At 52.4% G+C, this 22,343-nt stretch overlaps 1 protein-coding gene across 1 annotated transcript; it reads right to left on the bottom strand.

Moving 5' to 3' along the window:
- Nucleotides 1-8,296: 8,296 nt before the first annotated feature.
- Ccr7 (C-C motif chemokine receptor 7) lies at nt 8,297-21,801 on the bottom strand. The gene is made up of 3 exons (XM_075990793.1): nt 21,723-21,801; nt 15,753-15,802; nt 8,297-13,092 (listed from the first exon to the last, which is right to left on the bottom strand). Exons 1-3 carry the CDS (start codon nt 21,730-21,732, stop codon nt 12,016-12,018), a joined length of 1,137 nt encoding a protein of 378 aa, XP_075846908.1. The 5' UTR covers nt 21,733-21,801; the 3' UTR covers nt 8,297-12,015.
- Nucleotides 21,802-22,343: the final 542 nt, after the last annotated feature.

The following is a 22,343-nucleotide window of genomic DNA, read 5'->3' as shown; positions in this document are numbered from 1 at the left end:
TATGGGGAGGTCAGTCTAGGCATGACTTCTACAGGTCGGCTCAGTGGCCTGTGCTGGACACGGCCCAGAGAGTAGGGCAAAGTAGCTAGCTGGGAGGTGATGAGGCTGTTGCACAGACCCTGTTGGAAATTACAGAGCACTGGGGAGGGAAAACAAACTGGGGTTTCTGTTCCCATGGAAACAGCATCTATTTGCATAGGTCCCTGCGTCAGAGCCTTGGACTCTGTGTTATGTGTGTGTGTGCGTGCACGGGGAAGTGTGAGGGACATTGGAGGTCAAGGCCATCAGTTTACTGTCTGGGACTGTTCCAGCCCAACCTAAAAACAGCAATAAAAATGTCCCCTGTTCCTCATTCATGATAAAGAGGTCTTATACAAGGGCCTTTTGGCCTAGGTGGCTCTTCTTTGCACAGGCACAGGTTCTTTTTATAGATTTTAAATTTATAACTTAATATGTAGAAGATGCAGGAAGACTCCAAATTCACCATTCTTCCAGTTCTTAGACAAAGTGATGGTTTAATTTATTGAGTTTGAACCCTCCGATGTATCAGTCCCTGGGCTCTGAAGCCGTCAGGAGTTCTGTACATGCTAAGCATGGGCAATGCCAAGCGACAGGCCTTCCTTCTTGGAAGGCCCTGGGTTTCAATGGGGCTGGCCAGGGTGGCTTCTTTGGGGAGATCATCAAAGCCCAGGAACTCAGCAACACCACCTTCCCTCCCCCGCTTCACTCTGTAATCAAAGTGCTGACTTCTGTCCTCATGTGTCAAGGGGGCCAGTGTCTTCATCTTAGAACGCAAAGAACGGGCCCTAAACTGCCGAGTGAGCTACCCAGTGGGCAGGGGATCAATCATCCTGGTTATTGTTTGCAGCCTGCCCATCCCGGCTTGTCCCACCGTATCACGTGTTGCTAAGAGCCCGTCACTCATGGCTCATCTAATAGAGTCTAAAGAAGCATGCCTATTCTCAAACGGGGACACTAAAGTTGAGGAAGCACTTGTCAGGGCTGCACGGATGATAAATGATGGAAACCAGGATGTGGAGTGGAGGCTGAAGGGCTCTCCTCTCTCTGTCTCTTGCTCTGCTTCTTCCTCCCTGTCAAGGGGGCACCTGGTGACCAGACCTCCCACCCTGGCCGGCCTCCAGCCAGCCTGCTGCCGTTCCCCTTCCTCCCCTCAAATGGGAAGCAGCTGCATTGATGAGAAGACAGGTGGGGGTGGATGCGGTGGTGGGGGTGGATGCGGCGGTGGTGATGTGTCTGGCCCCGTGTATCCTGGAGGTTGTGTAGCTGATTGCAGGCACCAGCCTTGCTGCTTGACAGTCATTTCGTTCTTCAGTGATTCAGTTTCCTTCTCAGCCAATCAGCAGGGATGCTGTGCAGAAGTCCGAGGGACCTATGTCTTTCCCGTATAAGAATTTTGATGGTATCTGGTTTTCTGGGTCTAAGAGATGGCCCGGTATGGGTAAAGGCATTTGCCTCAGGTTTACTCTCGGTAGCCATTCAGGTGGTCTTTTGTCCTTTCTATGATACTTTAAGTCTGTGTGCTTGCTTGCATTGATTGAGACGAGAGTCTTGTGTAGCCCAGGCCAGCCTTGAACTCACGAAGAAGCCAAGAATGATCTTGAACTCCTGATCTTCTGGCCTCCATTTCTCCAGTGTTGGGATTACAGGCCTTTAACCACCACACTGAGTTTATACGGCACTCACGCGTGCTATGCAAGCATTGCTTTAATTGAGCAGCATGTCCCCACCTTTTGTTTGAATTTTTTTGAGACAGTGTCTTGATCTGTAGCCCAAGCTGGCCTAGAATTCTTTCCTTCTCTCTCAGCCTCCTGAGTGTGGTGGGGCTACAGACATGCACCGTCACAACGGGCTGGACTGAGTTGTTTTTCTGGGTCATTCTTGGAGCATCTGGTATCGCCTAACAGAATGGAGGGGCTTCGGGAAAGGGGCGGAACCTTCAACTGTTTCTTACAGGCAGAATTAGGGTTGGGGGTAGAGGGCAGGGGAAGAAAATGCTGGAGGTCTCGAGGCCTGTTTGGCTTGTGGCTAGAGGAGCGGGATCAAAAGGAACTCAGGACTGTTGAAAGTCCCTGAAGGGAGGGTGGGCCTTGAAATATATCCACTTGCCATGTTTGCATCTGGCTGGGAAGTGATGGGAGAAGACGAGAAATAAACACATTTCGAAGGTCTGCCGTTAATGAGGGGGTCTGGAGTTTCTGAAGCAAGAATCAGATTGCAAGACCCGGCAAGAAGACAAGCTGTTGAATGCTGGGAGAGCCCAGGAGACACGTCGGTGCACACCACACAACCCCGCAGTGTAGACAATGTTTTCTCATTCCATGGAGACGGAGGCTGAGGCCAGGCAAGTTCAGTGGCGTGTCCAAGGCCACCTAGCGAGTGAGAAGGGGGGGGAGGGGGTATTTTCCCCCTACCTCTTGGAAAGAGATTGGATGTGCTAGAGGATGGGAGCTCTGACTTGTGTGGGTTCAAGGCCCCCTAGGCTCTTCAAGAACCACAACTACAAGCCTGTTCCCTAGGAGTCTGTTTGCACCGCACCGTGCCTGCTGTTTTTGGCTCTCTTCCTCTCCACCCAACCTTGCATCCCCAGGGTTCCTCCACTCCCCAAGCGCTCCTTTTTCTTAGTCTCTGCTGCAAGGTTAGTTGATGAGCCCATGGCCCACAAGACAGGCCAGCTGTAACTGTTGAGGACCCAGGAAAGGAGATTAACCCCTCCCTTTCCATGCCATTCCCAGAAGCCCTGATCTATCATCCCTAGGGCTAAATCAATCGAATCATGTCAATGGGCTGCAACTGAGCTCTGCGTCTGAACCCTGCAAGTGGCTGTCCATGTCCCTTCTGGGGAACGGCCTGTGTACTGCAGCGCATATGCACAGGCCAGGCCCTGCAGTACTGTGTGTGTGGTGTGCATGTGTGCATTTGTCTTTTTCTCTATGTGTGCATTGGACGCATTTTTGCCTATTAGTGTTTGTGGGAATTTTTTTTTCAAGACAGGGTTTCTTTGTGAAGCAGTCCTAGCTGCCCTAGAACCCACTCTGTGGACTAGGCTGGCCTTGAATTCACAGAGATCTGCCTGTCTCTGCCTCCCAACTAATGGGATTAAAGGCATGTGTCCCCACTGCTCGGCTGGTGTTTGTATGATGCAGTCCCTTAATCCCAACATTTGGGAGGCTCAACAATCACACAAGAAACGCCACTGTACAAATCACACACCTCCGTCATACGTATGTCACACAGCCACACACAGAAACATATGAGGTGGACTTTCCCTGAATAAGGGGCCAGCTCCATAGGCAGTGACACATATCACAAGAGTCATGTGTGTCACATGATATGGTTTGTCCGCTCCATTTTGAAATGTTCATGTTTTGGGCTTTGTTTGGTTTTGTTTTGTTTGTTTGTTTTTTGTTTTGTTTTGTTGGTTTTTCGAGACAAGGTTTCTCTTTGTAGCCTTGGATGTCCTAGAGCTCTATGTGTAGACCAGGCTGACCTTGAACTCACGATGATCTGTCTGCCTCTACCTCCCAAATGTTGGGATTAAGGGACTGCACCACCAGCTAAAATGTTCAGTACTTTAAAATAATGTTTTAGATTTTTGTTTTATTATATACATATTGGTGTTTTGTCTGCATGTGTGTCTGTGTACCCTAATGTTCAAGAAGAGATTTTATGTGCATTGTGTGCAAGGCCGTGTGTGTGCATGGTGCGTGTGCATGGTGCTGTGCGTGGTGCATGTGCGTGGTGCGTGTGCGTGGTGCATATGCGTGTGCATGGTGCATGTGCGTGGTGTGTGTGCGTGGTGTGTGTGCATGGTGCGTGTGCGTGGTGCGTGTGCGTGGTGTGTGTGCGTGGTGCGTGTGCATGGTGCGTGGTGTGTGTGCGTGGTGCGTGTGCATGGTGCGTGGTGTGTGTGCATGGTGCGTGTGCATGGTGCATGTGCATGGTGCATGGTGCATGTGCATGGTGCATGTGCATGGTGCATGTGCGTGTGCATGGTGCGTGTGCATGGTGCGTGTACATGGTGTGTGTGCGTGGTGCATGTGCGTGTGCATGGTGCGTGTGCATGAACTGGGGCATGAAATCAGAGCGCTTTTCTCACAACCCCCAGGCAGCTACCAGTGCCTATCAAAGGAAAGGTGTGTTTTATTTTTGGCGCCTTTACCACTGTTCCCATAATGCCCCAGGAGGCTTTTGTTTGATCGCCTTTGTTGGAACGGTGACAAGAACTTCCCTCCACCTGCTGCCACGGTGGTGGCCCCACCAGAAACCACAGCTGGGGGTGGAGTGGCTTCCTCAGCCCCTCACCCATTCACCTTGCACCCCTTCCAGGCATCAACATGCCCAGAGATGTGCCCAGGCTCCCAGACCCCACCCAGTCAATGTACCACCCACCGCACCTCAGAACTGGAGGGGGCGGGTGGAAAATATACAACCTAGCAGCCTTCTCTTGCTCCGGAAGAGCTGGAGCCGAGGTGACTTGCCCATGCTGCCCAATGACAGCATGGTAGAGCCAGGATGCTTGAGGGGGGCTGGGAGGAGAGGAGGAGTCACCAACCTGGTCCAGGAGCATTGCTTTGCTCCCAGAAGCTGGTGGTCTTCCTTATCTGCCTGTGTCTCCTTCCAGGTCAGAACTCTGCATCCAGCAAGCGCTGAGAGATGTGTGTGCACCTAGCACAAGGCCTAGCGCCCAGCTCCCAAAGTGTTTGATGAGAATAAGCAGTGATGTGGTTGAACGCTGCAGCGAGCAGGCAGAGGCATGGCCTTTGAAGGCCAGCTGGAACTGGCTGAAATCCTTTAGTGGTTTTATTGCTCTACGGGACTTCCACTTGGTGAGCCTTACTTTCCTGTCAGTAAAATGGGCCTCCTGTAGGATGGCTAAGAGAATTTGATAAGGAAAGGTTTGAAAACATACTGTAAGCAAAGCAGGTGACATGGTCGTAACACAGCTGCTGGCTGGATTACCACGAGTCAGTCACACCAGCCCTCTCTAACCCTTTGCCATAAGAATTCAGCGGGAGAGCTGGGCAGTGGCGGTGTTCGCCTTTAGTCCCAACACTCGGGAGGGGCAGAGACAGGCGGATCTCTATGAGTTCGAGGCTAGCTGCCTAGTCTACAAAGTGAGTTCCAGGATAGCCAACACTGTTGCGCATAGAAACCCTGTCTCAAAAAAAACAAAACAACAACAACAACAAAAAAACCGACCAACCCAACTAAACAAACAAACAAACAAAAAAGAAAGAAAAAAGAATTCAGTGGGAGGTGAATACCTAGATTGGACACTCAGCAATTGCCAGCCCATCTCCTCCCTTCCTCAAAGCCCCCCGTTGGTCCCCAGCCCCTCTAATTCCTGTCACCCCTTCCATGCTCCCCCTTTTCCCACCCTTACCCTCCAAGTGACTCTTTTAACAATAGAGCTCTGAAACTCTCCCAGTCCCTGTCTGCTCCCAGCTGGCTCTCTGCTGGGGGGCACTGGTGAGAATGGAGTGACTGAGAGAGGCCATGGGCAGAGCAGGCACGAATCCTCATTGTCACCCCCCACACCCTGACTTTCTAGTCCAGAGGTTGCCTACAGCGCCCCAGCCGCAGAGGCTCTGTGGAGCCCGCGTGTAAGGAACAGGGCCGGTGGCGAACAGAAGTGCCCGCTCCAACGAGGTGGCACATCCACCAGTCAGCTGTGGGAGCTGTCGTGAAGGAGGCAAAGGTGGTTCCCGATTGGGTGACTCCTCGGCATTAGACGTAGCGACAGGCCTAGCGCTAGCCAGGCTGCAGAGAGCACCCTCGGGGAAGGGGCCGGAGGAAAATACCTCTGCCCCAGTCACTGGACTGTAGTTACATAAATGATCCAAGACGAACGCTCACGAGTTCCCAGCTGCCTTGTGACTCAGGGAAAGGGTTCGGGGGCAATTCATCTGTTGTACCTCACCATGGCGGATGCTTACTTAGGACAAAGCATTTTGTGCTGGGCAAGCTCTGATTTTGAGTGAAATGTCTTCTCTCCTGCCCTGTTGATAGAGGACTTGGGTGCTGGACCTCAGGAGCTCCTACCCGGAGCTCATACTGAGAGCTGAGAACTGGGGGTCGGGGAGCGAACTCTGTGTGACGCAGCAAGCCTGGCCAGTGAACTCCATGGGCTTAGTGGGCAATAGACAAAACAGGGTAATAGCCATTTTCAAAGCGCACACAGGAGGGGGCGAGCCTGACATGAGCAGGGAAGTGTGACCAGATCACACACAAACCAGAGGGCGGGACCTGTGGGCCATGGACATCCTCTCATTTCTGAGATCTCTGACTGGAGCCACCTCTGTTGTCAGTGTCCCAGTCCGTGTCCCTGGCTGGGGTGCCTGCTGGGTGAGTGAGCTGGGACTCAGATATCTGTTCCTGTGCCGTGGATGTTGGGAGTGTTTGTTCTTCTGAAGCCAGATAAGTTGTTCTTTTGGGGAGAGAATCCCCAGGACCATCACCCCTAGATTTTTCTAGGGAAACATGTCCATTGTTTTACCTTTACCTTGAAACAAACAAATAGTCATGGGCTTACTCTTCTTCTCTAAAACTCAGAGGCTTGAGGGTGTGTGTGTGTGCGTGTGTGTGTGTGTAAGGGAGTGTGTGTGTAAGGGAGGGTGTACATGTAAGGGAGTGCGTGTGTAAGGGAGTGTGTGTGTAAGGGAGGGTATTGTGTAAGGGAGGGTGTACATGTAAGGGAGTGCGTGTGTAAGGGAGTGTGTGTGTAAGGGAGTGTGCGTGTAAGGGAGAGTATGTGTGTAAGGGAGTGTGTGTGTAAGGGAGTGTGTGTGTAAGGGAGTGTGTGTAAGGGAGGGTGTGTGTGTAGGGAGTGTGTGTGTAAGGGAGAATATGGATGTAAGGGAGTGTGTTTAAGGGAGGGTATGTGTGTAAGGGTGTGTGTGTGTGTGTGCGCATGCACTCACACTCGAGAATTCATCTGTCTACTGAATGTGCTCTCCAAGTCTGGTCTCCAATATATAGCCCTTAGACACACCCCAATGTCCCGCCCCTCCTCAACCCTTATCCTTTCTTCCCTCACCGCCAACACGTGGGCTTGTTTCTTCCCCACCAACTCTGTCCTTGCCTAAAAAAATGAAAGTTGATTATCTAATTCCCAAACGAGATGACTTATTTTCTTTTTTCAAATAGGTCATATTAATGACAGGAACTATCTAAAGGGCAAGATAAGTTGTTTTTTCTTTTTTCCTTTTTTTTTTTTTTTGGCAGGGTTTCTCTGTGTAGCTTTGAAGCCTGTCCTAGATCTCCTTCTGTAGACCAGGCTGGCCTCAAACTCACAGAGATCCACCTGCCTCTGCCCCTCCCCAGCCCCCCAAATGCTGGGATCTAAGGCCTACGCCACCACTGCCTGCCTGAGAGGTTCTTATTGAGTATGGATTGAGACAGGATTAAGGGTGACTCTGTCAGGTGGTGGGGTTGGAATTCAAGGGTTACTCTGAGATCAAAGAGCTCCTAGAGACCTCAATGACGACATGTTTTCTTTTCCTTGGGCCTCAGCTGTCTCACCTGGTCACCTGGCAGGGGAACTGAATGTGGTGGCCTTGAATCAGCAACCATTTTCTTTCCCTGGGACGTCTTCCCCTCTTGCTCTCCACCATTTGCTTATCCATCTGTCTATTTCGTATGAATTTGTTGAGCTGGGGTCTTGTTATTGAACCTGAAGCTTCTGCTTTCATCGAGACTCAGCTGGCCTGAGGCTCCAGGACCTGCCTTTCTCCACTGTCCTCAGCACCAATCCTGGCTTTTGCATGAGTGTCGTGAATTCTGGATGCAGGGCCTCATACTGGTGCAGCAAACATTTTACCCCTGGGCCATCTCTCATGTGCCATCCCCCCTTTTTTTTCTTCAAGACAGGGTTTTTCTATGTACCTCTGGCTATCCTGGAACTCGCTCTGTAGACCAGGCTGGCCTTGAACTCACAGAGATTCTCCTGCCTCTGCCTCCGGAGTGCTGGGCTTAAAGGTGTGGGCCACCGCTGGCCCTCTCTCTTTTTAAAAAGAAACATTTTATTTGTTTAAAAAAATTATTTATGCTGGGTGGTGGTGGCACACACCTTTAATCCCAGCATTCAAGAGGCAGAGGCAGGTGGATTTCTGAGTTTGAAGCCAGACTGGTCACAGCCAAGGCTACACAGAGAAACCCTGGAAAAACAAAAACAAAACAACAACAAAAGACTTATTTATTTTTATTTTATGTGTATGAGCGCCTTGCTGCCACATATGTCTGTGCGCCATGTGCACGCAGTGCAAGCTGAGGGTGTCAAATCACATGGGGCTGGAATTGCAGACCGATAATAGCTGCCATGCAGATGCTGGGAACTACAGTGGGGCTTTGTGGAAGAGCAGCTTAACCACTGAGCCGTCTCTCCAGCCCTGTAATGTTTTAAAGCTCTAATTTCTCAAATATCTCCCAAAAGATTATATCACTGGCTTGGGTGTTTCTAAATACTTTCTTTTTATAGATGAAGTTTCCTCCTTACCACAACCCTGGGAGGTAGGGTCTACTAATGACTCCATTATGCAGATTTGGAAACTGAGGCCTTGTAAGGGAGTGGGGCTCTGAAGCAGGCCATCTGGCTGTGGAGCGGGAGCTCCCTACTACCCCGCTCAACATTCCGGGTTCCTTGCTAAGTGTTTACCCAAATCGTCCAGTGTTTTGCAATGGAGAAATCTGAGACTCAGAGCGGTTGAGCAACAGCTGAAGGTCACACAGCTGGGGAGCAGCAGGGTTGAGATTCAGGGCCGGCTGGGCTCCAGAACCTCTGTTCTGCATCCCCTTTGGCAACCCTGCCAGACCCTCAGGCTCCACAGCCAGCTTAAGCAACCTCCCCTCATCTCCGGGTCCCTCTGGGTGAGTCAGCTCCTTCCTCCATCTAGAGAATGACAGGGGTCAGCCCCTGTGCCCTGAGGTCTCTGGCAGTCTGCTGAACCTGTGAGACGAGCGGGGTGGTACCTTCCACCAGGAAGGGCAGCTCCGAGGCCTGGGAATGTCTGAGATTTGACCTATGAGTACAGCCAGGGAGGATATGGATGGGGACTGGTGTGTGTGTGTGTGTGTGTGTGTGTGTGTGTGTGTGTGTGTGTAACAGGGGAGCGTTGAAGAAGCGAAGGGGTCCGTGAGCAATTCTAGGATGATGGCGAGGAGGTACAAGCTTAGGGAGAGGGTGTTGTTGTACCAAGCAGATGAGAAGGGAGAATGGGAAAGAAGACCCAGGTGGGCTCCCTGGGGGTCCTTCTCTTCTCTTCTGGAGGACACCCTTCAGTTCAAGATAAGCACAAGAGTGCATCAGGCCAGGCCTCCGTGGTCAAGCCAGCTTAGGGCTGAGGTTAGAACTCCGGAGACACAGCAGTTTGGGGAATTAACATTGCTGGGGGTTTTGTTGTTTCTGTAAATATTTGGAGACGTCCAGTTATACTAGAAAAATGTATTTGAAGCCAGGGTGGCGTGTTTGTGTGGTTGGCCCAGCTTCCTTTTCCATGACCGCTCAGTTACATTCCTCCCCTGTAGGAATTGAGGGCTGTTTTCCCCTCTGTAACCTCATTAGGACACACACACCCACACACACTCTGGCAGGTTCCCCTTGGGGACGTACACGTTCAGTGGCACCATCCTCCTGCTACAATGCCTGTGGTCACACAGTCGCAGCTGTACCTTTTAATATTCAGTACCCATCATCCTGAAAGCCGCTGCCCGCTGGCTGCGCTCGTTCGCTTGTGCCTCGTGCTAGTCCCATTCTTCCCAGGGTGCTCAGTTCCAGGCCTGACGAAGTGTGTTAAAATCCTCCTAGCCCCCTGCATCCGGTGGAGGAGGGTAATGGGTATGTTTGTGGTTCCAAGATTAGAGAATGGGCACCCTTACGGGGCAGGCTTCATTTTCTTTGGGCTTAGGGGAAATTGGAATCATATCTCTGTGTGACTGGCTGGCCTCTCTCTCCTTCATGCCTCATCTGCACCCTGCCTCCAGGCTCAGAGGGCTTAGGGTGCCTTCAAACACTTTCCTGGGCATCGTAGGTTGGACTAACCTCTATGGCTTGGGGAAGGTAGGGACACAGTTGGACTCTGGGGAACAGTGTCAGGGACACTTGGGCTGTGGCGGGGTGGGGTGAGGGTGGACAGTCAGGTCCTCTCCCTCTGCTTTCCACAAGGATCTCTACACTGCTGTCTTTTGAATGGAGATGTCCCTCCAACAGCTCCATGCTGGAACCTGAGCCGGTACTGATGGTACTGGAGCCCTTGGGGGATAACGGACTGGTCAGGAGGGTTCCGCCCTTCAGGAGTGGGGCTAATGCCTTAGAAAAGGGCTTGAGAGAACTAGCGTGGGCTTTATGTTCTTCGTCTCACTTCTAGAACTGTGAGAATAGATTTCTATTGTTTATAAGTTTCCCCGACTGTGGTATTTTGTTATAGGCAACAGGAACGGACTAAGCCATGCGCTACAGAGGGTCACTGTTACTCGAGGCCAGAAAAGAGGACTCTCCAGCACCCAGGGAGGAGTCCCACCCAGCCTGTGCCTCCTGTCTCATCCTCTCCAGCACCCAGGGAGGAGTCCCACCCAGCCTGTGCCTCCTGTCTCATCCTAGCCCCTTACTCTAGAACACCACCATGACCTCTTAGCGTCCCACTAAACGCGAGTTCTCGGAGGGATTTGTGGAGGTTTGAAGGCTGCCCAACAAGGACCAGGGCTGCTCCCGGCTGGTGGAACAGCAAACACACCAGGGTGCAAACGCGGCTGGGGTCCACTAAGGTCCCCTGGCACAGATGCTTCCGGCACAACCTGGCCTTTCCGTTCTCTGCTCAGAGTGGTCTCCCACGTGCACGGCTGCCTGCATGGCCCTGGGTTCCCGTGAGATGAACATCCTGCCCTCCAGTCTCCTTCCATCTCTCCTGGCTCCTGGGCTCCTCTCTCTGGAGGCACTCAGTGACCTCATGTTTCTGAGAGCTGAGAAAGGAAGGCTGCGGAGGAGGGGTGTGTGGAGCGGAGCAAGCCATCAGGTGGAGTGTGGGGATTACCAAAGAGCTCACTCCCTTGCCCTTTACCAAAGAATTCCCCCCCCCCTCCATCTTTTAAAGTTGCTGTTTCCTCAAGGGAAATTTTTATTTGTGTCTGAGTAAAATGTGTGCTCTTATAAATCGAAAGCAGAACATGAGGAGAGGTTTCTGTTGCTGACAGAGAATAAAGAAGCAGCTTGCTGGCCTTTGTCAGCCAGCAGGGCCACCTTCCTTCTTGCCCCTGACCCTTCTCCCAGCTTTTTCCTCCCACCCGAGAGGAGAGGCCTGACCACTTGTCCGTGGTCATCCAGAGCCCCAGCTGGGACTGCGTTCAGGATGATGATGCAGCCTGGCCGGCAGGAAACACCGCTCCCTCCCTGGGGAGAACTGAGGAGGGGCAGAGGGGAGGGGCAGCAGTGTTCTGAGGGAGCATGGAGACCACCATCTCTTGTTGGCTTGGTGACCGTGGAGAAGGAGGATGGAAGAAGGGAGCTAAGTCAGAGTTAATCAGACCAGTCAGTCCATGGCTCCCCTTCCTTCCTCAAGCCAGGAAGTGATTCCTTCAGCTTGGCTTAGGGGGACAAAACCTGAGTTTCTGGAATATGTGACCTTTGTCCTTGAATCCACAGGACTTCTTGCTAGGCTAGAAGAGGGTTCCTGAGGAGGTCTCACCAGTCCATTCCCACCACAGGGATGTCCACCAGTCCCACACCCTTCACTCCAGAAGGTACGATGGCCTCTCAAATCTTACTTTCGTCTGTCAGTTTGGGGACAGCTGTCCTGGTTTGGGTAATCATTTCTTGGCAGAGTCTCTTCCAGCCTTGGTTGAGGTAGCTTGGGTAGCAGTTTCTTTGGCCCTGAGGTCAACCTGACTGGCCAGACCTGCTCTTCCCTCAGCAGCTCTTTGGTGGGTCCTGATTCCTTGCATATGCTCCCAGTCCCCACTGTAGGGCCCCTGGGAGAGTTCTTCGTGGTCCGAGCAGGGGAGCCCTTATGGGGAGAAGGTGGTGGTGGTCTCGGCCTCCATGCTCATGGAAGCATGTCGCACGTGCCGGCAGGAAGACCACTGCCGGAGCTGCTCCTGGCTGAGGCAGCCCAGGTCCTTGAAGAGCTTAAAGAGGTCGCTGCGGAACTTGACCCCAATGAAGGCATACAAGAAAGGGTTGACGCAGCAGCGGACACAGGCCAGGCTGTAGGTGACGTCATAGGCGATGTTGAGCTGCTTGCTGAGTTCACAGCTGCTGTTGGTGATGTTGAAATTGGCCACCGTCTGGGCCAGGACCACTCCATTGTAGGGCGCCTGGAAGACAATGAACACCACCACGACAGCAATGATCACCTTGATGGCCTTGTTCCGCTCGAAGTTTCGTGCCTGGAGCAGGGTGCGGATGATGACGAGGTAGCAGAAGCTCATGGCCAGCAGAGGCACTAAAAAGCCGATGACCATCTGGGCCACTTGGATGGTGATCAAGGCCTCCACGTGGTCAGTGATGAGCGAGCATCTCCACGTGTCCTCGCTGTAGCTCTTCTGGAGGCCGCTGTAGAGCAGTTCCGGGGTGGAAAGCAATAGGGCCAGCATCCAGATAAAAACGCACGACAGTTTGCTGATGAGAAGCACGCGGGCGCGGTGGCGGTGGGCTGACACGGCCTGGACGATGGCCACGTAGCGGTCGATGCTGATGCAGAGGAGCAAGAGCATGCCGCTGAAGAAGCTCACTTTATAGATGCCAAAGATACACTTGCACAGGTAGACCCCAAAGATCCAGGACTTGGCTGCGCTATAGGCCCAGAAGGGGAGGATGAGGAGGAAGAGGATGTCGGCCACTGCCAGGTTGAGCAGGTAGGTGTCCGTCATGGTCTTGAGCCTCTTGAAATAGATGTAGGTCAACACCACCAGCCCATTGCCCATCAGGCCCACGAAGCAAATGACCGAATACATGATAGGGAGGAACCAGGCCTTAAAGTTCCGCACGTCTTTCTTGAAGCACACCGACTCATACTGGGTATAGTCCACTGTGGTGTTCTCAACAAAGTAGTCATCTGTGACTTCGTCTTGGCAGAAGCACACCTGCAGGGGAAGAGACACCCGCTTAGCTAGCCTCCTAGGATCTGCTTGGGACTCAGCCTAGGATGGTGCTTCTATCACGGACTTGCTACTTCTTGGAAATTCTCAGACCTTAGCCCCATGGAGCCAGCATCTCAGAAGGCAGTGCCCAGGAATCTATATTTGCCCCTCGAACTCTGAGTAAGTCTTTGATCTGAAATCACTGCTTTTCAGGCACCAGCGTGTGGGGCTGGAGAAGTGGTTCAGTGCTTAAGACCGTGTGGTAGATGCTTTTGTAGAGAAGTCTGGTTTCGTTCCCAGACCTCACAACTGTTTGTGACCCCGGTTCCACAGGATCGGATGCCTGCTTCTGACCCCCCCAGACAGCCTGTATACGTGTGGTGCGCTTTATATGCATGCAGGCGAAACATTTGCACACATAAAATAAATCTAAATAATGAGTTTAGTGTGCACGTGAATTCCCTAAGGAGGGGGTCTTGTTAAATTGCACATCTTGCCTGGGTAGACTGAGGCAGGACCTGAAGTCTAGGTTTCTACGCATCAGTAGACACGATTTGATTTTTGCCAACTCTTGGGACACCCAGTCTCACAATTACTGTTGAAGGACTGGAGAGAGTCTAGGGTTTTGGGGTCTGCTGGGGTTTGGTGGAGGCAAAACCTATGTTAGGGTCAAGGTTGAGTAACGTCTGGAGCAAGAAGAGAAGATCAAAGTTTGTGGGTAGGACTAGATTTCAGTTGATGGACCACTACTGTGGTGACTGTGGACCATTGGTAGGAGACATGGAGATTTCCATGGCTCCATGGTGCCCACTACACTCAGGTAGTAGATGCACGTGTGTACCACTGGATGGCCGAGCCTCAGGGGCAGGGTCCTGCAATGCCCTTCCTACGGGTGCTCCAGCCCCTGGAAGGAAGCTCTCTCTTCTCCCACTCTCCCTCTGTGTTCCCACCCTCTCCCCACCCCTCTTTGCCTGACTTCCGGCAGATCCCAATCAGCAGGGCTCAGCTGTTCTGGGCTTTTTTTAGCCCTTTTGCAAGGCTGCAGGGTGTGTGGGGGAAGGTTCAGCATCTGCTGTGATTTTTATCAATGGAGGGTGCCTGCTGTGTGTGTGTGTGTGTGTGTGTGTGTGTGTGTGTGTGTGTGTGTGTGTGCGTGCGCGTGTGTGCATGCCTGTGTGTGATAAAGATGGACCACGGTAGATGAAGGGGAGTGGGTTGAATACCTACTTTGGAAAGCTCATGGTTCCTTCACTGGGTAAGTGACTTTCAACCACTCAGTGGGAACCCACAGATTGTACCTTTACTGGCAACGGAGGGAGGACAAAGTGGCGTTTGGGAGCCTTTTCTTTGGGCATTGCTAACTTGAGAAGAAAAGTCTGCAGCAACGTTCTTTCCCTGGTCCAGGTGTGACTGTAACCCCCCCCGGGGGGGGGCGGGAGAAGTTAGCTGCGTTTAGCCCCTCATGAATGGGTCCAAGGCCTTGGGTCTGAGGCCTGTGGATTAAAGGACTTCTAGACCCCTCGGAGGACAGAACTCCCAGCTTCTAAGAAGTGTGCTCCTCGGCCCCCCAGTCTTGTTCTCTCCCCCTACCCTTGCTCCTCCTCCACACCCTCCCCCTAGGCTTGCCGCCTCTGCAGCCCACAGTCCCACCACATCCGGCCCTGTCTGAACCCCCCTTCCCCCAAGTGAAAGACAAAAACCAGCCACAGATGTCTTCACCCTTCCCTGGCCTTCCAGCCAGCAGTACAGGAGGGGAGGGAGCAGTGATGGGGAAGGGGCCAGGCTCAGGGCTACAGCCCAAGCTCCAGGGGGCCTCTAAGATGGGGTTTGGGGAACAGTGCCCAGCGTGGGACCTGCCCCTGGCCTGAGTTCCTGGAAAGCTGCCCTTCTGGTCTCCGGACCTGGGGGAGAGTCAAATTCTGAAGCATTACTTCTCCAGACTGGCCTTGGTCACCCCCTCCACCTCCAGAGAGCTCCCACCCAAACGGAGGAAACTTGACTCTGGGAGTTACAGTTTCTCTGATTCGGTGCTTGCTGGGGCACCTTCTGCCTCCTGGCTGGGCAAGAACATGGAGCACTGTGAAACAGGCTTTCTGCTGTGCAGAATTCAGACCTCTACACATGTTCCAATCCTCTCTACAGAGTCCAGGCGCCACTTTCTCCCACCCCCTCCCCACGGGCAGGCCAGATGGCCTTCTCTTTTAGGAAAGAACACACAGAATGAGGTTACAAGGAGAACCTTGGACTGAAAGGCAAGAGGAGACAACTTTGGGTGACTGGAGAGGAACCAGATTCCCAGCTCACAGACAGACACATGCCTATGTGCAAAACAGGCCCCTTCGGAGCACTGTGCTGCGCAGAGCGATTCTCTCTAAGAACTCAGAAACTGCATCTCTGTCTCCTGGGTGGGAAGGTGGGAGGTGAAGCGATGGAGGTGTGGGTAGGTCACTTCCCCCTGAGTTTAATTTAAGTGGGGACAAAGGAAGTCCAGAGAATGTCTGCCCCAACCCCCAAACCCCAGGAGAGAGGTGGCAGTCAGCTTAATAAATGACAGGTGGGCTGTGTCTGGGCCATTCCTTCCCTTCTAGGGAACCAGAAGTCCTGGCTGGAGAGGGGACGTGGAGGAGGGAAGAGAGCGTGCTTCCCCTGGCAGGAAACCTCACCTGGAATATGACAAGGAAAGCCACCACCAGCACGTTTTTCATGGGCTTGCCTGTAGGAGACAAAGGAGGTGATGTTATTGCCTGGCAGAGACAAGGCTCTGTTATTAAGGAAAGCGGGGGATTGCGGGGGGGGGGGGGGGGAGGCACCGTTGGGAACTTTCATCCCAGGCTCCAGGCATCGCGTTTGCTGAAAGAGAACATCAGAACCAGATTGTGCGTTTGAACACCTGGCCTGCTGCCCAGCATCCCTGTCTTCACCTCCCTCCCTTCCTCCTCCACTCCCAGGTCTGGGAAAGAAGCAGAACAGCTCCCCCCTCCCCCCTCCCGCCTTGGCCCAGCCAGGCTGTTGCTGGTTTGCAGAATCCATTGTACCCCAACAGCCCCTCAAGACTGCTGGCTTCACACAGGGGCCTGAGCACCTCCTTTTCCCATTCCACAGGAAGCAGGAAGAGGAGGCAGGGCTCCGGGGTGGTCAGGGTGTATGCACACATGTCCAGATCTGCCCTGGTGACAGGATCCACTGGCCTGGGAGCATTTCTTGGTGTCCAGATGTGTGGACAGCCGCCTGTGAAGCCTTACAAATGTCCCAAGGGAGCTGACTTGTTTGCTCTCTTTTAACTTGTCTTCGAATGCCCTGTAGACAGGGACCCTTGGCTAGAACAAGTTGTTTGTGCTGTGGACAGCTCCTCATTCTGCTTAAGGCTGAGCCTTGGGCCAGCCTGGGTTGTGTGTCCTTCTAAGCAAGAAGACAACTGGCAAAGCGGTTTTATCTTATCCACCCATTTTTGCTTTTGAGACCCTTCTCTAGCCCCCGAATCCCAGTTCCTCAGATCCACAGGAGAGTCAGTCTCTGTGATGGGACGCGTGAATGTCACCTAGGCCAAACCAAAGACTTTGTTCCAGGCATCTTCAGGAGGCTGGGGGCCCTCTGGAGGTCGGGGAAGCTGCAGAAACCCAGAGGTTATGTGTCCTTGGCCATAGCACCACCTGCTGGAGTTTGAGCTACATGACACCTCCATGTGCTCTAGACTGAGACTGGGGATTTTAAGCTTGGCTACTCTCAGTACCAGCAGGGAGGGTATCAGATCACCAGATGAGCATTCTTCCCACCCGCACATCTTCCTTCATGCTACATAGACACGTCTTACTAAAGCATAGCTCTGTGGTCTCTCCCCACGGTGCTTCCTTGCTAAATCTCCAAGAGTTCTTCCTCGCTCTAAAGATGGAGAGACCCTTATGCTTAGCACAGTGCTCAAGCCTCCAACCATCTCCTCCAAGTCCTTGCCTCCCTAGCTCCACCTTTTTCTGGGGACAGCCAGCCAGCGTCCCCTTGTTCTCAGCTTGTCCCTGATCATTTGCAGCCAGGAGTGGGAACATTACCACGTGGCCTCTCAGGTCCTCTCTCCTCCACCTCCTTTCTAACTGAATTACCCCTTGAGCCCCCGTGCTCAAGGCCACGTGTTCATGCTTAACCACACTCTCTTCAGGGTCTGATGCACAGCCCTCCCTCCCCTGACTCATTTCGGTGTTTGCGCGTTCGAGGTTTCTTTCAACACGTCAACGTCTTTCGGTTATTGCAGGGAAAGCTCAATCTGACTGTCAGTGAGAGCAAGAACTCCCTAGGGGGGACAAGAGCTGTTTCTCTGTTTTACTCTGTCTGCCCCATCTCCTGGGTCCTGTCCTGGTCCGTTGGCAGCCACTGTGGGGAGGGGCTCTAGGGCGTGTGATTAACATTGCTTTCTCATTCCAGGGATGCTGGATATGGGGTAGGGGCGAGGGGTTGGTGAGTCTCAGGGTGCTGTAGATCTAGGACAGGCCCTTTTGGAGGCAGTTCACAAGGGGAACTTGGGGGAATTCGCATGTGTGATGTCAGAAGGACCTGGTCAGTGGCAGTGAGTCACAAGGCTCCTACCTGTCATCAGTCATAAGGCAACTCGGCTCTTGGGCAGTGGCTGGGAATGTCAGGCTTGAGGAGCCACGGACTGAGGGGCTGGGTGTTTCCTGAGTTCTTGGGTTTGCAGAATGAGTATGATGAAAGAAAAATTCCCTAGCACTCCAGCCTGACCCCCCCCCACTCCACCCTGGGAAACCGTCTCCCCCTCTGGCCCTAAAACCCCCACCTGTTTACTTTCCACCCCCAGACTGTCCAGGAAACCCTGGCTGCCCACCATCGGGCCCCAGAGACACCTCAGACATTTTCCTCTCTGGACCTTCTCAGCCATGGTATGTAGGGACGTGGGAGAGGGAGGAGGCAGAAGCAGGGAAGCGTTAAGGGATCCAGAGAGCAGATGGGAGGCAGGGATGTAAAGCTGCTGGGAGCTTGTCAGTAGGGTACCAGGTCTTTCATCAGTGATACAGTCGGCACTCACTGGGTTCTCATGGCGCTGTCCACATACGGGTGCCCTCGCCCCGTCCGTCCTTATGGATACCCTGGGAGGTTCTCACGTGAGGAACCAGAAGCACAAGGCTTCCCCAGGGTCACCCAGCAGGCCGTCTAGCTGTGGAAACCACACTCCTACTCGCTCTTGCTATGTTTCTTCCCCTCAAAAGATCTTGGAAGCTACTAACTGTACTCCTTTTATATTCTAGAGAACAGAGGCCCAGAGAGGTTAAGCTGCGTTACGGAGCCACACAGCTACTAAAATGTAGATCAGAGATGTGAGTGAGACTCCTAGCCTGGGTTCTCACGACAGAGTCATGTGACATTCCTGATGGTCCTCCACAGGCCAAGGCAATTCTTGCCCTCTGTATTGTCACTGCCACCAGCTGCCCATTTCTGTTGCTTCTACACCTTCGTCTCTTGAAGCCAGGTCCCTTCTCTGTCCTGATCCAAGGCCTTGCTGTTCCTCACTCTTTCCAAAACATACATTTCATTTGTTTACCCATCTCTTTGGAAAGAGGAAAAAAACTCTTTGCTTGCTCCCATTCTTTTTAGGATGATGTATGGACCCCCTGATGCTGTCACACAGAGCTGTAAGGATTATCCCAGCCTGGCTTCCTTTTTGACACACCCACTTTCCCCCACTCCCCTTGGCCTGTGCCTTTTCCTCCTTCTTGTCCCTCTATGGCCTTCACCAGAGCTGAATGAGGAGTCCAAGGTGTGTGTGTGGTGTGTGACCATATGGAGGTCAGAGGTTGACATCAGGGGTCTTCCTTAGTTTCTCACCACCTTTTTTTTTTTTTGAGACAGGGTCTCTCACTGAACCTGGAGTTTACCAGTGCCCTAGGGATCCACTGTCTCTGCCTCCCGAGGGCCGGCATTGCTATGACCAGCTTTTAAACACAGGTTCTGAGGCGCCGAACTCAGGACCTCGTGCTCTTGTGGCAATCAGCTTCCTGACCGAGCCGACTCTCTGGTCCCTCATTTGCCTTGTTGACTTCCGATGGCCATAGAGTCTGAAGTCCCTGCCACATCCTGACCCCTTAGGTCTTCATTTGGCTTGACAACTTCTACACGCTCTTCCCAAACACAGCGTAGATGCATCCCTGGTCCGCACTCACGGTTTTGTTTTTGTTTTTTAGTCTTGTCCTCATACCCTAGGGAGTGCTGGAGATGTTGACATATATGTTATCTCCCCACCAGACTGGCTATTCATAAAATTCTCACTGAATGACACAGTGGCTGGAAGAGAAAACCCATGAAGGGGAATGTTTTCTCCTAGCTACCCTGGGCTACCGTGTTGTTCTCCACAGCCAGGTTTCTGAAGGGCCGGGAGGGGCTGACCCTGAATCCCCTTCTGCCACCATCTGTGGATCAGTGGTGAGACACGAGTCTCTCATGGGTTCGTTTTTCTTATCTCTGCTTTTGAGAAGTTGTGCTGAGATCTGTGGCCCCATTTCTTGAAGGTGGGGAGGGCACCTCAAAGGCTGCTCATTCAAATCACGAAAGAGCCCCGGTTTGGAGTTTTTCATTTTGTATAACAGAAACCCGGCCTCCTCACACACTTCTTGTCTCTGCTGGGCAGACGGGGAGTGAAAAACAGATTCTTTGTGGCCCACCCGCCCTTTCAACGGCCCGGAGCCTGTTTTGAGCAAAGGTTCTGGGCAGTTTCCCCTCACACCAGCAGTTCAGGGTTAGCAGTTGGGGTGCTTTTGAGATGAGTGAAAAAGCAAGCCAACCCCTTCTTCCAGGACCAGAGGTTTCCCCGCCCCCTGTACCAAAGCCATGCGTCTAGCATCCCCAAATCTAGTCCAGGAGAGGCACTCTATCATGTCCCAGTGCCAGGAAGGCTGGTGTTCATCCCCCGTTTGTGTTAAACATTTGAACCTTGAATGGATCAACTGGGATGGGAGAATTTACACCATGGAAATTAGCAAGTGCTATAAATTCAGAGCCTTCCCTCTATCCTGGGAGTTGCTTCTTAGAGGTTAATATAGGGAAGGTGGAGAAGGTGGACAGCGTGAGCACCCTGGGACAATGACTGGTGGAGGTAGATACCTGGGGAGTAGGCATAGAAACAGGCTGGTGGCAGAACAAGCTGGAGTAGACAGATAATCAAAATCTAAAACCTACTTAGAGTGATTGATTCCATCCATCCGTCAATCATCCACCCATCTATCCATCTACCCATCTACCCATCCATCCATCCATCCATCCCCATTCATTCAACATCCATCCATCAACCCTCTATCTATCTATCTATCTATCTATCTATCTATCTATCTATCTATCTATCTATCTATCTATCTATCCATCCCCACCCATCCATCATCCATCCATCAATCATCTATCTATCTATCTATCTATCTATCTATCTATCTATCTATCTATCTATCTATCTATCTATCTCCATCCATCAATCATCTACCCATCCATCCATCATCCATTCATCCATCTACCCATCCTTCCACTCATTCATCTCATCAATGTTTTCTAACTATACCCTGAAACATCTGGGAGGCAGAGGTGTAAAAACAAAACTCTGCTTCCCCCGAGTTCCCAGCCAGCAGAGGTGGTCACCATATATACCTTCCACAGCTGGGTCCAGACCCAGTGTGCAATGCATTCTGGGCAGGGGAGGCAGAGATAAAGGTGCTGCTGGCTGTGGTGTGGTGGGGAGGGGTGTGAGGGCAGCACCAGGGAACCTTCACTTTTTAAAGTCAACCCCTTGTGGCTTTGAGGCCGCAATGGTGCTTTACTGGCTGATGAGCGGAACCCTCTAGGAACTTGGCCTTTTTAGCCTCAGTGGGGTCTGACTCTGCAGCCGAGATTTATGATTCGTAACTGGGGAGTCTGGGGCTGGTCTACCTACTCTGTGCCTCCTGGGACTTCCCTGGTACTTTGCAGAGGCTATGCTGAGAGGAGCAGTCTGTCTGCTGGGCTGTGGTGGGTGCTGTGCTCAGAGGTCTGGCTATGGCTTCTCTATGCTGAACGCTTCCCTCCTCCCCGCCTTGATCACTGGTCCTTTAACTTGCAAGAGGCACTGAGCTAATGGGATGGGTAGGAGGAGAGAGAGAGAGAGACAGAGAGAGAGACAAAGAGAAAGAGAGGCAGAGGTTGCAGCTTGCATTTGGATTTGCATGACCCCACAGCACACAACACTGCCCCATCCAATTTACTCTTTCTTATCAAACTCCACAGGGTTGGGGATTCAAATCCTGGTTTAACAGGAGAGAAAAGGTGGGCACAGACAGGGAGCAGGGTGTCCTGAGGTGCCAGAGAACGTCACCTATCACTCCTAGCTGAGAACAAGTTCTATCCAGGTCAAACAAGGTCAGCCAGCCACACTCTTTATTCCCTGCTGATTTAGAAGATGCCACTTTATTCCCCTTGTTCCGCCTGGCATCTGTCGCCGTTCCCTCCCTTTCATCCTCGGGGGCTGGGGGCAATAGGGTGACATTATCTGAGAGCAGCTGCCAGTTCATACCAACTGCCCTGATTTCTCTGGCGGCTCCCCTCAGGACCCAATCCCACCCTAGACTCATTGCCCAGTACCTGGTTTTTCTACTCGCATGAGGAGGCTTACTCACCCAGGTCCATGATGCTTTCTGGGCAGCTGAAGTCACACAGGAAGGCTGTACTCGTGTCTCTGTCTCCAGCTACCCCTGTCTGGGAGGAAGTGGTATTGAGCCCCTTTTAAGTAGTAAGAGAAGACACCCTCGTCCTTGCCCCTCCCACCCCTGCTCCTCCCTCAACCCTCCCCTAGAGTCTTCTGAGACCACAGGGTAAAAACAGTGACAGACAGCCCCACTCAGCGGTCCTAGGACTCTGAATCACGGGTCCTTTACGTTCTGAAGGGTCCTGGCACCACCTGGTAGAGCCTCGGCGAGGGGCTTTTTCCATCTGTGGTGCCCAGCTGGCTGGCTGGCTGTGCCATGAGGCTCAGGAGTCAGAGATGGGCTTCGTCCTTCTCTTTGTTTTGAATGAAACTCTTTTCAGACCAACATGGACTTGAACAACAGCGACTGTCCCAGCATCCACCTGCACAACTAGTTAGTGTAAGGTCCCTTGAGGGGTCTGGCCATCATGGATGGGCCGGTGAGCCTTCAATGACAAAACCACAAAGTGAAAGTTGAAGAGTTTGCTTTTAGTGTTTAAAGATGCTAGATACGAGAGTGCCTGTAACCCCTTGGCTTTCTCTGCCACCAGAG

This window comes from Microtus pennsylvanicus, chromosome 11, assembly GCF_037038515.1.
Source record: "Microtus pennsylvanicus isolate mMicPen1 chromosome 11, mMicPen1.hap1, whole genome shotgun sequence".
NCBI classification, from domain to species: Eukaryota; Metazoa; Chordata; class Mammalia; order Rodentia; family Cricetidae; genus Microtus; species Microtus pennsylvanicus.
Note: the sequence above shows the minus strand (reverse complement) of the source record. Positions and strands in the feature narration are given on the sequence as shown.